General features: G+C 28.2%; 2 protein-coding genes across 3 annotated transcripts; one reads left to right on the forward strand and one right to left on the reverse strand.

Moving 5' to 3' along the window:
* Positions 1–1,678: 1,678 nt before the first annotated feature.
* On the reverse strand, positions 1,679–5,881 carry LOC100159575 (protein YIF1B). Its single transcript, XM_001942766.5, has 7 exons — positions 5,613–5,881; positions 5,253–5,540; positions 3,255–3,511; positions 3,016–3,128; positions 2,759–2,956; positions 2,518–2,611; positions 1,679–2,437 (listed from the first exon to the last, which is right to left on the reverse strand). The coding sequence occupies exons 1-7, from the start codon at positions 5,638–5,640 to the stop codon at positions 2,261–2,263; spliced, it is 1,155 nt and encodes a 384-aa protein (XP_001942801.2). The 5' UTR covers positions 5,641–5,881; the 3' UTR covers positions 1,679–2,260.
* A 340-nt stretch (positions 5,882–6,221) lies between these two features.
* LOC100168473 (RE1-silencing transcription factor) lies at positions 6,222–14,199 on the forward strand. 2 transcript variants are annotated; one of them, XM_001943340.5, is made up of 6 exons: positions 6,222–6,538; positions 9,719–10,017; positions 10,098–10,399; positions 10,454–10,535; positions 11,750–11,875; positions 11,939–14,199. In XM_001943340.5, exons 2-6 carry the CDS (start codon positions 9,724–9,726, stop codon positions 12,461–12,463), a joined length of 1,329 nt encoding a protein of 442 aa, XP_001943375.1. In that variant the 5' UTR covers positions 6,222–6,538; positions 9,719–9,723; the 3' UTR covers positions 12,464–14,199. The 2 variants fall into 2 exon arrangements, with proteins under 2 accessions (XP_001943375.1, XP_016663983.1); XM_016808494.2 differs by lacking the exon at positions 6,222–6,538 and adding an exon at positions 7,719–8,197.
* Positions 14,200–16,592: the final 2,393 nt, after the last annotated feature.

Raw genomic sequence — 16,592 nt, forward strand, 5'->3', positions numbered from 1 at the left:
TTCTAAAAATACAGTAATGCATTCGAACAGATACTTCAATTAAATGTTAAAATATTCATTTTAATTTACATAATAAATCAACTACAATTTTAAGCATGTCAATAATATAATATTTATTAAATTATTGACATGTTTAAAATTTGCTAACATAATCTTGGTGAGGGGGGATTGAAAACCTTTTAATTAACAAGATAATATGTATTTCCTTATGAAGATAAATATGTAACATGAAATACAGTATTTTGATAAATCTATGAATACAACAATAATGTGAAATGAGCAGTTTCTATTGTTTTATTTAAGCATTTTAGTTTTTAAGCTTCATTGCAATTTGTTTGTTTTATAACATATAATAGCATAAATCAATATTATATAGTAGTAACATCACTATATATCAAATATAACAGTTTGTTATGGCGGAGGAGGGAAGGTGTAAAGTATACATTATTTATGTTATAATTTATTAATAATTATATGTATAAATAATAGAGAAGATAATTAAATGTTGTACTTACTCATTACTTTTAAAAATAGCATATTTATTTAAATTTTATATTATTTATAAATCAATTAAAATTCATGATAATATGTGGTAAGCTTGTTGAATATATAAATTTGTTTATGGCAGAGGTATTTAAACTAAGTGAAGCGGCTCCCAGGGATCGCGAAGAGAGCTACATCAAAGCCCTTGGAACCATTATTAATGCATATCATATACTCCATATATTATTACTATGGAGTATATCCATAAATAATTAATATAAATATTATTTATAATCATTAAAGGGATTATGGAACCGTTAACAAAACATATTACAAAACTATTTGAAGTTTTATTTTCAGTAGTAAAGTCACCCATATTGTATTTGTATTGTTCCAATTTTTTCATAATAATTTGGTAGCTGTCAAAATATTGTGAATACATAAAGAAGCCACAGGATGAAAAAGTTTGAATATCTCTGGTCTATAGATTTTAAATCGTCAAATTTTCTATGATTTTAAATAAATATTTTGCACTATATTATGGTTAAAAAAAACTATGTTAGCTAGATAACAAGGCAAATATTTTTGTGACAAGATGTACAATTTTAATCAGTTTTATACCCATGAAATAGATGACAATTAAATTATAATATGCTATAAGAATATAAAATACATAATAAAATGGTTTTGTAGAAATTAAAAATGTAAAAACACAGAATCAAGAATTTAATTTAAACCAAATTGTTTTAAATGTCATTGACAATTTTAAATTATATATCTTAGCTAATTCAATTCAGTTTTGATATAGTTTAGAATATTTTACCAATGTATATTGAAAAATTGAAAATAAATAAAACTATTTTTATATGAAATTATTTTCTCAACAACACCAAATTAGTATTATAATCGAGTACAGTCTTAATGGCTGACAAAAACATAGCATGGATAATAAAACTTCAACTCCGTTTCATTCACAAAATAATGTTAAATAAAATATCCTTATTCCTTAGGTTGAAATTAATTAGTTTGAAGTAATATTTAAGTTAGGAGACTGATTGTATGGTTCCATAATTAATGATGACGACAAGAAAAATAATAATATATAACATAATATGTTACAAGTTAGAATATATTTTAATTCAAATTTTTAAATAATTATCATAAAGGATGCACAATATACAAATTAAAAAAAAAATCAAAAGATAAGATATTTTAATTTTGTAAAACATTTAATAAAATGATAAGCCATAGTAACTTTAAAGTAAAAATTCAATTTATATTAGGGCTTCATTTGAATTAAATCATTGAGTTTCAAATAAAAATTTATAAGTGCTATTACACAGAATACACATATTATTATCTTCATACAAGTATACATACTACATGATTTTAGTACCTATACAAAAAAAGTATAATGCTGAGATTAATTTTAGATTTACAATTAGTAAAATTAATACACTAATTCTTAGTATAGATGTGGTTTTTTTTTTTTTTTATTAAAAAATACATTTTATATGTATGTATTACATTCTTAATTCAAAAGCCCAAAATTAAATTAATTACGCTATTAAAGATATAAAAAAAATTAACTGTCTACACGTATTTCAGTATATGTAATATGATACATTGTTAAAATGTAGTCCTAAAAGTATCATACCAACAAAGACTATTAAAATATATAAAAAGATAATATGTATATAATATATACAGTTTTTAATAACATGATTGCATTGTTTCATGGCATAAATATTTTTTTTGAAATATCTTCCAGTTATATTCATCTCATAGTGAATGTTAAATATGATATTAGGTACCACGCAGTTATTGGCTGGATGGCGACTGCTAAAATCAGGAAGTATAAAGTCCTCTTACGCTTGTACTCAACCATTACTACTGGTTGGCCAACATTGGCAACTGTCGCTATTGAATTCAACTGCCATCTCATTGAAAATAACTAAAGATTAAAATAATTATAAATAATACATCTATAGTTAATGTAGAATTATTTAAAAATTATAATATAAAATATATTACCAAAAAGTACATAAATGCAATTCCAATGTATAGTAAGGCAAGATAAAATGCAGTTTCTCCAAAAAGTAAACCAATTGGAATACAGCTTATAATTCTGTAAATAAAAAAATATTAATATGATATTATTTCGTTACAAATAATATATTTACCGGGAAGTAAGATAAATAAAGTTCTCATAAAATTAGTAAAACATAAGAAGACTATACATTTTAGTCTTCAGACATTTTGAAAAATTGCTTACCCAAAATACTTGTATCCTGAATAAGCCGTTAGATCAAAAGCACGTAGTGAACTTTGTATATTTGTAACATATAGTGCCATTATTTCCACTAAAACCACTATTACTTCCCAAGCAAGAACACGAGAAGCCTGTACACTTAAAAGTTCTGGACTGAATTGCCCGTGTTTACCAAGAATGAGACCCAAAAATAGTAAATATCTGAAAAATAGTTAATTTTAATAGAAACATTATTGAAACAGATATAATATTAGTCTTACGTTACAAAAGCTACAGTAGGAATATAAAGATCTGGTGCATTGACATCTGTTTTTGGTCTTGCTCGTCGACGATCATCGGATTGCTCTGTTGATTCTAGCATAATTGACCAATCCTTGAAAACAATTCAACGAGTTAACTTTATTCAATAAATTTAAAAAAATCATTTTGTTTTGAATATTAATTTTAAAAAAACTGTTTAGTTTGAAATAAATAGAACAATATTATTTTGAAAACTTACTGTATGGACAAACGGAAACAATAATAAACCAAGTTTGCTGATCACATAACGTGTGTCTACAGCAAAATAACGTTTTATTTCTGAACTTATTCCGCTCGTATATTTTCCAACATTTTCATCAACAACCTGTCCTAAAATTTTCTGTCCGTATCGCACAGTTACTCCTGCTAAGAGTGGATTACTTCCAAATGCATCAACTAAATTATTTGAAGGATTAAACATTATTGGTTGTGTTTGTTGAGGACTTGGACCCGGGCCTAAAATTATAATCAACATAGAATAAACATTTTGATAATAGAATTGTTTAAATATTTTTTATACAAAAGAATGGCCACAGAGTCTTTCATGTGTGGATCCAAGAATGCCAACAGCACCAGGTTTAAAAATAAAGGTTGAGACAAATTATGTAGTTACATTCAATATGGTAATAAATTATTGCTTTTAAGACTTTTGATAATTGTTCTAGATTCTAGAATAATAAATTAATAAATTAACAATAATTATTAAATGTTATAAGTGCAGCATAAAAATATATAATGTTATTATGTGATACTAGTACACCAAAAAATGATAAAAATTAACAGATACTAATTTATTTCTCGAATAAACATACATCTTAAATATCCTTAAAAACTTTTAAAACCTAATGTGTGAAATGAAAACTGCCAAAATGAAAAGAATTGACTGTTCTGTGGATAATGAATCAAATTTCTGATGAATTAACCTTTCATATTCAAACGAAAAATGATAAATGTGAATGTATCAAGTTCTATGATCTATTAGAAACTTGATAACATAATATATTACAAGATAATAAAACACAATATTCATATTTTAAATTCTGAGCATAGCAAAAAATGTATTGATTTTACAAAGATGTGTTTTTTTTTATTTGTTTCTGTACACGATAAGTAGTTGAAATAATGCTTCGATTTTCAACTTCAGTATCTTGTTTGATGGAAAATGAATCTAGTTAGTGAATTAAGGAGATTACAATTCCCAATAGCTTTCAAGAGCGCCAGAAAAAATAAAAAAAAACAAAGAAAAACGGGAAATTTTACACAAAATGTATAAGCTTTTTAAAGCTCAAATTTTGACATAATTTATTAAATTGAAAATTTATAAAAAGTTCAACTTTTATTTGGATTGAAAATGTAAAAGAATGTTGCATATTAGAAGTTGATTCTGTAACCAAAAATATAAAATATATAATATATAAACATAGTTCTTTTATAGTTATTTTAAGTTAAAATTTGGACGAAATTTCATATTAAATAACCAAGAATAATGATATGAGTAATTATTTTAGTTTTATAAAATTAATTTAACTTACCGGCTACCATATTAATAATAAGTAATGACATTTAAAATATCATTGACTGACAAACCGTCTCCACTTCAAATTTAATACCATTTATTATAGTGACCCACTTGTAACATACATCCCTTTTTAAATTATAATAAAAGAATAATCCCTTTATTGTAAGCCTACCTATAATATTTAATAGATATAAAACTCAAAAACTGTGGTTTCAAGTTGTAAACTTTAGTTGTCAAAGTTAATCTAAGTAAAAATGTTTGTCTTGATTTATATAGCCCTCCACAGTTAGATGATAAAAACTATGTTAAAGGTGGAAATGCTAAACATAAAAACCTTGATGGATATTTATTACATAGGTAATAAGATAAATATTATTTATACTAGGGTGTCATACCATTAACAGGCACTCATATACATATATATTATTTCTATATAATATAAACATACACTTTGTTGTATTATATTTGTAATTATTTATGATATGGATAATCTCCATTCTTTTTTATATTTATTTAGGATATTTTTTTTATTAAAACCTATTAATCTTTCTAGGCATAAAAATTGATTATAAAAGTTCTACCATGACAGATTGACAGAACAATATTACTGCTTTCATACATAACATGATTTAACGCTCTAAAATACCTATATCGATATAAATCATTATTAATAATTACTTGACGTGTAATGTTGTCGGTGATTTATGTTATCTGTTGGCATTGATCCAGCGTATCCAAAATCACTATTTCCATACCCATGTTGTTGTGGTGATGGAATTGATGTAAAGTCATTGTAATAGAATTGTTGTTGAGAAGGCATTGTCTGAGGTTCTTGTGGCTGAGAGTACATAGTCGGTTGGGCATAGTTGTATTGTACTTGTTGTGGAGGCATACTATTCACATCTAAACCAGGTGTTTCCATAGGACGTCTTGTTAGACGTTTATTGCTGTTGTTACCCGGCATAGCTAATTAAGAAAAAAAAACGCAAATAAAATAGTTTACAATAGTATACCTAATACTGATATATTATGACTCACTATTGAATGTGTTGTCGTTATAATTCATTACACTATCAATCGGAGTTCGCAATATTGAGATTTAATTTATAAACTGTCCGATAGGAGACAATACGAAATGCATGCAGTTATGAATATTTTAATAATATTCAAAACAAACACCGCACGGATGAAAATAATCTGAAAAATGAAGGTAAAACGTCTAACAAGTAAAGTTTAGTCGTGTACATTTCATTATTTCAATACGGCTCATGATTAAAATATGATGGTATAATGCGCTATCACTATAATCACTATACACGTTCCACAATCGACCAAAGTGGCCGCGTAATTATTCTGAAATGTAAACGATAAAGTGATAACGAACTTAATTGTCGTCTCGAATAACTTTACTGTGAACCGAGGTATCGGTATAAAGCCGGTACCGCATATTTTACCACAACTATGGTATGATGCCACACCGGCTTTGTCTGACAGCCAATGGGAGTCTCTCGTCTCGCTCGTTTCGTACTTACGAACGTTCCGTGTACGTCAATTTCTAACATAATAACCGGTACAGTAGGGCCAGTCGTTCCGATCGTTTGTCGGCTTGGTCACCAATTCGCGGTGTTCCATAGTGTTGTCATTCCCCCTCGTCGCGTCCCCGTCCATTACAATCGGCGTCTCTACTCGGCACATATGCACACTCAGTACTCGCGTCTCACACTCTCACACAGTCTCACGAACCGAAGAGTCGCGTTCATCTCTCGCTGTAACCGTCACTCCGCGCCATTACTTAAGATTTTAATTTGTTCGTTTTAATTGTTCAATCGTGGGGCGTGCGTACGTCTTGCTGCGGATGTTTGTTGCCGACCGCTGAGTGAATTGCTGGCCTTTCATCAGAGGAAGTCGTCTCTTACGATTTTTGGTTCGTACGACGTACCCACGCGCACGTTGTCGAACCAAAGGTGAGCATTGAACATTTTTTATTTTTTATCTACCGACAATAATAATTATCGTTTACTTAATAAAATAACGCGCCTATGGTTATAATTCGTTCTCTCGCAAACGTCTATGAAGCGTACATTGTTCGAAATCGATTTATTAAGTTTTGGTAAATATGGAAGCGATGGCCGCTTTCATTTTTACTTGGCTCGCTTTGTTGTTAAATAGTAGACGTTTATTCGAACGTTTGAAATCAAACATCCTCTTTTGTTACTCGCTGAATTTTTGTCTAATTACGCCTCTACAATACCGCAAGACCTTTTCGTTTAAAAACATAGATTTTAAAAAATTACCCATTGTAGGTTAGGTTTTCTAATTGTCTTTCTAACATTATTAACCGCACGAATTGTTCGAAACGAATTAGGCGCGCGGGATCGACTAAAAAAAAGCTATTGTCCAAAACGTGTAATGTTCACGCGGGAAGTCGTAGCTGTCGTGTGGAGGCCATTTTTTTTTTATAGGTACTCGTCAGTGGCGGACCTGTCGTCTAACCATTTTGAGGCCGTTGTTTAAATCTCTTCGCGAATAACTTTAGCTTGAAATTGGTGTGTGTGTGAGACTGATTAAAATAAGTTATTTCCCGAAAAGTGTTAGTCTCGGCGAAGTTGTAGACGCCATTTTTTTTTATCATGCACTCGTCAGAGGCGGCGGATCCGGCGTATAACGTCCGGGCTCAACAACTGTCGAAGTGCGATTCGAATAACCTTAGCTTGAAATTAAGTGTGTGGGACTATTTAAAATGCTATTTCCCGAAAACTGTTGGTCTCGGCGAAGCCGTAGTCGCCCGAGAAGGACGCCATTTTTAAACTTCATTCATCGTTGGCGCCATGACGGGCCCGTCTGATGTCGCTGCGGCTTTACTACAGTAGTATCCGTCCAAATGTCCGATCGTCGTGCAGTACTCGACCTTTCCGACGTTTATTTCTAAAATCATCACGATTAGTTCATATTTCGTTTTTTGACGATCGGGCTACGCCTAATCGTTCGTTTGATATTCAAAACGGCGCGCGCCTACGTCGCGGGTGTCTGTCAGTCTTTGTGAGTTCCCGCGTTCGATCGTTGGTCGGCGGCGACGCTGGTTTTTTATCGCCCGAAATCCGTCGTACAAATTGACTAGAGGAGTAACGGACGCGGCGCCGTTACTGCCGCGTCGTCGGTCGATACAATGTTACCACCCCGGCAAACTACTCGATACCGCGGTATACTATTGCTTACCGGACGCTATGTCGCGTAGCGTACAAAGACCGCAGACAACAAATTAATAAAAACTCGACAATCGTACACTCGCCGGTCTTTTTATGTTTGCCCGGTTTCTTTTTTGTTAACCGTTTTTAACGTTCGCGTCTAGGTGGGTGTGGTGCCTGCGTTCGGTCGATGTTCTCCCCTGTCGTGTCGTCACTCGTTTACGTTTCAACTTTTAACGGTGGTTGCAATTGTTGTGTATCACCGTCGTTCACCCGTTCGTTACGTAATGGCCGCCGTCCGCTTGTTCACGTAGTTCGAACGCGCGTGCTTAGTTTTTACCCGGCTGCGACGGAATTGTTTCGGGCGATTCACGTTATTTTGTTTACAACGCTCAAATTGTCTGCCTACTTTAATTATTCACTGGATACTTATCACTAGTAATTATTCGTTTGTTTGTTTTGTTTATTAATTGGGTCGATTAACTAATATATTCACCAATAAATATTATTCATAATTTTGGATGTAATAGGCGTTACATCATATTAAGTCACCAAGTTATGAACTATTGTCGTCCGCCTATTTATGTTTAATTGTAATAAAACAAAATATCTAAATTTAAAAATTAATATTACATAATTATAGGTAATTAATGAGTAGGTATATACAGCACATTATAAGTATTGTATGCAGTACCTACTTAAAATTGGACGAAAATCAATTATAGTATGTTACATTCCGGAACCCCATACCATTCTTTTACCTTTTAGTCTCCCAGCTATCATCATTCATCACATTCTTTTTCTCATGACAAATTAGATAGGTATCATCACAGTATTTTAATACGCATCCTCCACTCTTTACTTCACCTCTATCGTAGTTCTCTACTTCTTATCGGCTGTCAATCATATACATATATTATATCCTTATAGTAGGTCATCACTCTAATATCAAAACTTAACTGCACAAATTTGCTGTCGTATGTGTGTAAAAAGGACACAACACATGCGAGTACAACATTTCAAAAATTCAAAATATTAACTATAATATATTAGTATCTTCTATATAACTTCTATATAACTTATTTTATTACTTATATAATATAAGTAATAAACTAAAATTAGACAATATAACTGTATAGGATCAGATGTCTGTGTCTTAGAAATGCTCAAAGGGCATTCCCATTAAAATGCAGTTTCAAAGGTTGTCAAGCTAACTGTAACATTTATAAACTATTTAATTTTATGATATCTCAATAACAAATTATTTTTTAACTTATTATTGTGAGTGGTGACTGGTCAGATTATTGCTTTGACACCGGTGAACCATGTGGTTCAATAGACGGTCAGAATCACTTCGTGCGTGTATCCTTGTAAATATATTTTTTGGCACATGCATCTTGGATTAATATTTTGTTGATATTTAGGTTTCAATTTTCTATTTGTAACAACCTTTCTCATACTAAGTTACTTAGGTATTTAATGTCGGGGCCAAACGAATGTGCGGTTGGTGGCTCCGTCTACTTTTGCCGGCGGCTAATGAGAATGTATAATTTTAGGTAACGTTCACACATGAACAGCACACAATTTTCAAATTCGTTTCGAATAAGACAATTTTTTTCTAGCATATTACTACGTGACCGCAGGCTTCCTTTGTGCTATAGGTTCCATTGTATTTGATCTTTATTCAACTGTTAATGGTAAATATCCAAGTTACTCACTAGTGTTATATTGTTTAGTGGGCGTAGCCACCAACATTCGTTTTGCCCCGACTATAATCAATTTTTGCTAGGCTATATCATTTTGGTTTGTACTCAACTATGATGATTGATTTAGATGGTATTACATTGTCGGTAAATAACTATTATAGTAGTATAAAGTAAAATGTTAGATGTATATTATATTTCTATTAATATTCTTTTAATAATTGTTAAATTAGTTTTCATTTATAATTTTTTCTAGGTACAATGGGTGTCTGTTTTCTTTGTGATACAAAATTGTACGGTGAACGTACACGGGTGTGTTCAAGCATTACACCACATAGTAATGTACCATACCCAGAAAAAATTGTTGAGCTTATGGGAGATGAATTTGTGGTCATTGTGACCCCTGCAGATCACATGTGCAAGAAATGTACTTCTCTTTTGACTCATATGGACAAGTTGGAAAATGATCTGAAACTTGTTAAAAATGCAATGTTGTCATATATACAAAAGAAATATGGAATATTGCCTCCAGATCAGGCTGTTAAGGGTGTTGAGGTAAGGATAGAACCTAATTAGAAACAAGCTACATAATATTAGGTTGTTATATAAAACAATAACTTTTATTCTATACTTAGATTGTCAATGGACATTTAAAGGCAGAGGAACAACTAGAACAAGGTCAGCGTAAAGTACCTAGTGGTCTGACAGTAGGAGTTTCTCCTACTGTAACTACTGCTGCTGTAGTTACTCCGGTTCAAACTCCATTAAAATTGTTAAAAACGCCGCAGCAGCAGCAGCAACAACACCAACCACAACATCAACAACAACAACAACAACAACAACAACCACCACCAACACAACAAGAAAGTGCTAACAAAATGAAAATATACAAGTGCGGCTTTTGTACATTCCAATCGAAAGAGCTTGGTCATGTTCGGTATGTACTTTATTAAATATTATTTTAAAGTTATTATTAATACTTTAATTTTAGATTCCACATGCGCACTCATATGAACAAAAAGGAGCCTGAAAAACCTATTCTTAATCAAGCAGCAGCTAAAGCGTTAACTCCGGTAAGAATAAGAAAATAATATGATCTTTTACTATATTAATTTAGTATAAGATCAATTTATAATTTTGCAGTACATATTTTAATTTTGTCAACACTCACTTTTTCCACTTAACAATTTTCAATTATAATATGTTAACTACTCTAAATTGTATTTTGCATCATTGAACTTGTTACTGTTTTACAAAGACAAATTTTCATTATAAATACCCTATTTTTTTCCATGAGATCATAATTTAAAAATAGATATTATACCTAGTACTTATGTTTTTATTCATTAACTTAAGAGAATGTTAGTATATTTTTTTTTCTCCGACCCACCCGAAATTTAACAAATTTGATGTTCAAAATAATAATCATAATCATATTAATTTCTAAAATTAGAGGGAAATGACCTCTTTTAATATTTTAAGGTAAGATTATTATCTAGGTCACCTCATAGGCTTTTTACAATATTTTAATTTTCAAACAAGTGATGAGTATTTAAAAATTGTAAATTGTTTGTACAGCTTAAAATATTTATAATTTGCTTTAAAATTAAAATATAATAAAAAGCTTACAAGGTGCCCTAAATAATAATCTTATCTTAAAATTTGGTGATAATTCACTCTAATTTTAGAAATTAATATGATAATAATCATTATTGTAAATGAACAATTTGCTATGGGTGAGAGAGAAAAGAAATGTGCTGACAATCCTCTTAACCATTTGACGGGTGTATTATTATTTTACCATGATTACCCACAGAGTAAATTAATATGACAGTATAGGCAACTTCTTATACATATTGAAAATAATAATTGTAATAAATATAATATTATACATTAATGTTCTTATCTAGTTAACTTTTTTAGAAAAGTTAGATAACAGATGGCAGTACATATTTCATTATGTGTTTGAAATCTGTACAAAAATAATAACAATCACTAAAATTCGATAAACACCATAACTATAACTCAACGCGGTATATATAGTAATAATCGTCATTTCTCTTATTACTTACTTATATAGTAATATACGTCATTACTCATTACTCTTACTTATTACATACTTACTGAATTACGTAAATAAATGTCAACACTCGTCAAAGGGTTAATTTTAAAAGAATTTCTTTCAATATTAATTTTATGTAACTCATTTACTATTATTATAAATGCAGTTAATAATATGAGACAATTTTGAATTGATCTTTTAAATTATATTAAATATTTAATTTAGGTTCCACAACAGAAGAAAAGACTTTATAGATGTCAAGTGTGTTCTAAATCATTTGATAGTCGAATTAATTGTCTCGACCATATTCAAAAAGACCATAATCAGCCAACTCCATCAACCTCAAATGGAGTAAATAAAAAATTAAACATTTTAACGAATCTTCATGTCCTAATTATTTTATTTTATTTTTAGGAAAGAGAGCCGGAAGATTCTCGTCCGGTTTCAAACAAAGTTATGAAACCAGAACCATCCAAGGCTCAAGAAAATAATCCACAGACAGAGTCTCCTATGGATGTGGACGAAAATCAACAAGATGACAATAAAGGCACTGTGGACACGGATATGATGTTAAATGACAATGTCGTCCCCACCGAAGGATCTACGAATGTTGAACAAGAAGAAGGAAATGAAAATACAGGCGAAGGAGAAGAAACTGAAAACTCTCAAGAAGATAAGACTGAAAAAGAAGTCAAATCCAAAAAAAAACCTGAGCCTGCACAAGAAGAAGCCGCTGAAGAAGAAGAGGATGAAGAAGATACAGCCGTGCCTGAACAAGAAGAAGCTGATCAAGAAACTCCAGACAGTGTTGAGAAAGAAATTGATGAAGAAAATGCAAATGTGGAAAACAAAACAGGAGACTTGGACATAGAATCAATGTTAGCAGCAATCCATAATGATAATCCTACTAACAATGGGGATACACAAAACAAAGATTAAGATTTTATACAGCTTATTTAAAAGTTAGTAATCAATTTTATATTTTTAAGCTCCAGTTTCATAATTTAAAAATTATTTTTCCATTAAGTTTTTTTTTCAAATATTTTCTTTTAATAACTTTTAAGTGGTATAAATTAGGAGACTGTATTATTTATTAAAATATTATAGATTAAACCACAATTTTTTTTGCATAAATTATTTAGGTAAGGAGTACGTTTAAAAACGACATTAAAAAATTTGATAGATTTTAGAATACAATAAACAATTCTATTTAATGAATCACTTAAATTATACAATAACTGATAGTAATATTTAAATCAAATTAACATAATGCAATAATGTTAAAATTAATGCCTAACAGTAGTTAGTTTCTACTTACATAAAAGTATGTTCTTATAATATATTTCAACCATGTACCTAGGTTATACTCAATACTATCCAATTTCCAATAATAATCGTGTTAAAGGCAATTTACAGACATCTAAAAATGCATTCATAGTTTTTGTTAAATCAAAATTTAGACAACTACATTTGCATACTTCAAAAATGTTATGTTTATCTAAAATAAAATAATATTTTATAAGTAATAAAATCAATAAAAATATATATAATAACAGTTATTCATTTTTGTTTCTCAGTTTTAAAAGTATTAAGTGATTTATTAAAAGTTAAAATTTAAAATTATTCATTTATACTAATAATTATGCTATGGTTATGAGTAGAAATAATTGAATTGCTTTTAAGAGACGACTTCAGAAATATACTATGCATTTTTACCTAAATTTTGTCATAGTTTTAATAATCTGAGATTCATCAATAATAGGGGAACTTAATATTACATTAACCTACATTTTCATACAGAAGTAAAGTACTAAATTAAAATTGAAATAATACAAAGATAAGAAATTAAAAAAAATTATTTTTTTAAAGATTATTTTTAAGACAAGTTCAAGGTCACATAAATATGCCTGAATCATTGTCAAAATGTCCATCGTCTAAGCTTAATAAATGATCTTAGGAGGTAACATTAAAATATGTTTACGTTAAGTAGTAAAAATAGTAACACTTCAATTTGTAGTAATATATAAAACATTATATATTATGTCTATTAGTCCTTAATTTTTGTTTATTATTTCCTAAATGTGTAGCTTAGCAGCTAAGCTGCTTATAATACAACAAATTATTCTTCTGCTCTGATCACTAATACTTTTAACACTAATTCAAACGCATATAAATATCCTTGAAATATTCAATGTCATAGTTTTAATCAATTAGTGTACGCGATATCATTAAATTATATTTCCGTACAGTAGTAAAGTACTAAAATTAAATAAATAGTAATAAAAAAAATTAAATTCATAAAAAAATGTACATATTAGTTTTAAATTAATTCATTAGTATTCGTGCAGTGAGTAAACTTTCAATTTATTATTTATTAAGACAAATTCAGAGATAAAATTTGCATGAATTTTTATCAGTCTTAATAATCTTAGTTTAATCAAAAGTTGTACGACGTAATATTAAATTACAATAGCGTGCAGTTGTGTTATGTACTAAAAATTAAATATAAAGTAACAAAAAAAAAAATTTATTTTTTAGTATAGTATAGTTCTTAATTTTTATTTATTAGTATTAAATGAATTCATTGATATTCATGAAGAGAGTATACATTGGGCAAATTATTTATTAAGACAAGTTCAGAGGCATAAAATATGCATGAATATTTGTCATAGTTTTAAGGATCTTAGCTTAATCAAAAGTTTTACGACGTAATATTAAATTACAATAGCGTACAGTTGTTATGTACTAAAAATTAAATATAAAGTAACAAAAAAAAAAAATGTATTTTTTAGTGTAGTATAGCTCTTAATTTGTATTTATTAGTATTAAATGAATTAATTTTTAATTAATTAATATTCTTGAAGAGAGTATACATTGGGTAAATTATTTATTAAGACAAGTTCAGAGGCATAAAATATGCATGAATATTTGTCATAGGTTAATAATCTTAGCTTAATCAATAATTTTCATAGGCTACATTAAATTACATTAATGTACAGTACTAAAATACTAAAAATTAAATATGAAGTGATAAAAAATAAATTAAAAAATCAAAATCAAAAAAAAAATTATCTTTGAGTATCTGGTATGAATCTTTATTTTTGTTTTTTTTTTTATAAACATGTAGGTTAGCTTAAAATACTGAATAGTATTCTTCAAGTTTGGTCTATATTACTTTTAAGACAAATTCAAATGCATTTAAATATGCTTTAATATTTTGTCATAGTTCTAATAATCTTAGCTTAATCAATAATTTTCATAGGTTACATTATACTACATTAGCTTATAAGACAAATTCAAACGCATTTAAATATGCTTGAATATTTTGTCATAGTTTTAATAATCTTAGGTTAATCAATGATTGTGGTAACATATATAGATTTACATCCAGGGAAATAATACAATTAAATGTGTAAGTAATATTAAAAAAAAAATTTAAAAATTATGTTTTAGGTTCCGTTTATGATTTTAGTTCATTATTTGTAGCTTAAACATTCTTGATATTTAAAATATTTATTAGTATTAAATGAATTTGTTAGTGTTCATGAAGGTTGGATTTACTTCATATATTAAGACATGTTCAGAGGCTTAAAGTATGCATGAATCTGTCCTAGTTTTAATAATCTTAGCTAAATTAATAATTTTTTTATGGTAACATTATATTACATTAGCTGACAGCTGTTGTTCTAAAGTACTAAAAATTTAATACATTGTAATGAAAAAAAAAATTTCTTTATTATTATCTAATATAATACTTGACTTTTATTTATTATTAACAAAATTTTTAGGTTAGCTTAAAATACTGAATAGTATTCTTCAAGATCGGGTCCATATTACTTTTAAGACATTTTCAAAGGCATTAAATATGTATGAATATTTGTCATAGTTTTAATAATTTTACCTTAATAAATTAGTTATAATTCTTTATTTTTATTTATTATTATCAACATTTGTAGGTTAGCTTAAAATACTGAATAGTATTCTTCAAGTTCAGGTAGGTATTACTTTTAAGACAAATTCAAACGCATTAAAATATGCTTGAATATTTGTCATTGTTTTAATAATTTTAACTTAATCAATAATTTTAGAAGGTAACATTAAACTACATTAATGTACAACACTATGGTATTCAAGTGATAATATTCTGATTATTTTTAAGACAAGTTCCGTGGCATAAAATATGTACGAATCTTTGTCATCGTTTTAATATATTAGCTTAATCAGTAATTTTATTAGGTAACATTATATTACATTAGCTGTATGCTGTACTAATGTGCTAAAAATTAAATACGTAGCAAATTAAAAAAAAAAAAATTAAAATCCAAGAATATATTTATTATTATCTAGTATTTGTGTACTATCTATTATAGTTCTTAATTTGTATTTATTATTTTCAAAATGTGTAGGTTAGCTTAGTATACTGAATAATATTCTCCAAGTTATGATCTTTTTTCATTATTTGTACGCTTTTAGGTTCATCCTTGATATTTAAAATAATTATAAGTATACAATGAATTCATTAATATTCATGAAGAGTGCATATGTCGGATAAATTATTTATTAAGACAAATTCGGAGACATAAAATATGTACGAACATTTGTCATAGTTTTAATAATCTTAGTTTAATCAATTTTCATAGGTAACATTAAAGTACAGTACTAAAATACTAAAAACTAAATACTTAGTAATAGGTATAAAAAAAAAAAATTAAAAATTAAAATCTAAAAAAAATCTACTTATTAGTATCTAACTTAGTTATTTAAGTAAATATTTATTAGTATTAAATTAATTCATTAGTATTCATGATGGACGTTCATATATATTATTTATAAAGTTTATAGCCTGAGTGCCCATTATTTATTAAGACAAGTTCATAGGCATAAAATATGCATGAATCTTAAGTCATAGTTTTAATAATCTTAGCTTAATCAATAATTTTAGGAGGTAACATTAAATTACATAAGTGTACAGCAGTAGTAAAGTACTAAAAATTAAATACATTGTAATAAAAAAATTAAAATTAAAAGAAAATGTATTTATTAGTATTGAATGAATGAATTAGTGTTC

The sequence above is a fragment of the Acyrthosiphon pisum genome, chromosome X (genome assembly GCF_005508785.2).
Source record: "Acyrthosiphon pisum isolate AL4f chromosome X, pea_aphid_22Mar2018_4r6ur, whole genome shotgun sequence".
Lineage (NCBI taxonomy): Eukaryota > Metazoa > Arthropoda > Insecta > Hemiptera > Aphididae > Acyrthosiphon > Acyrthosiphon pisum.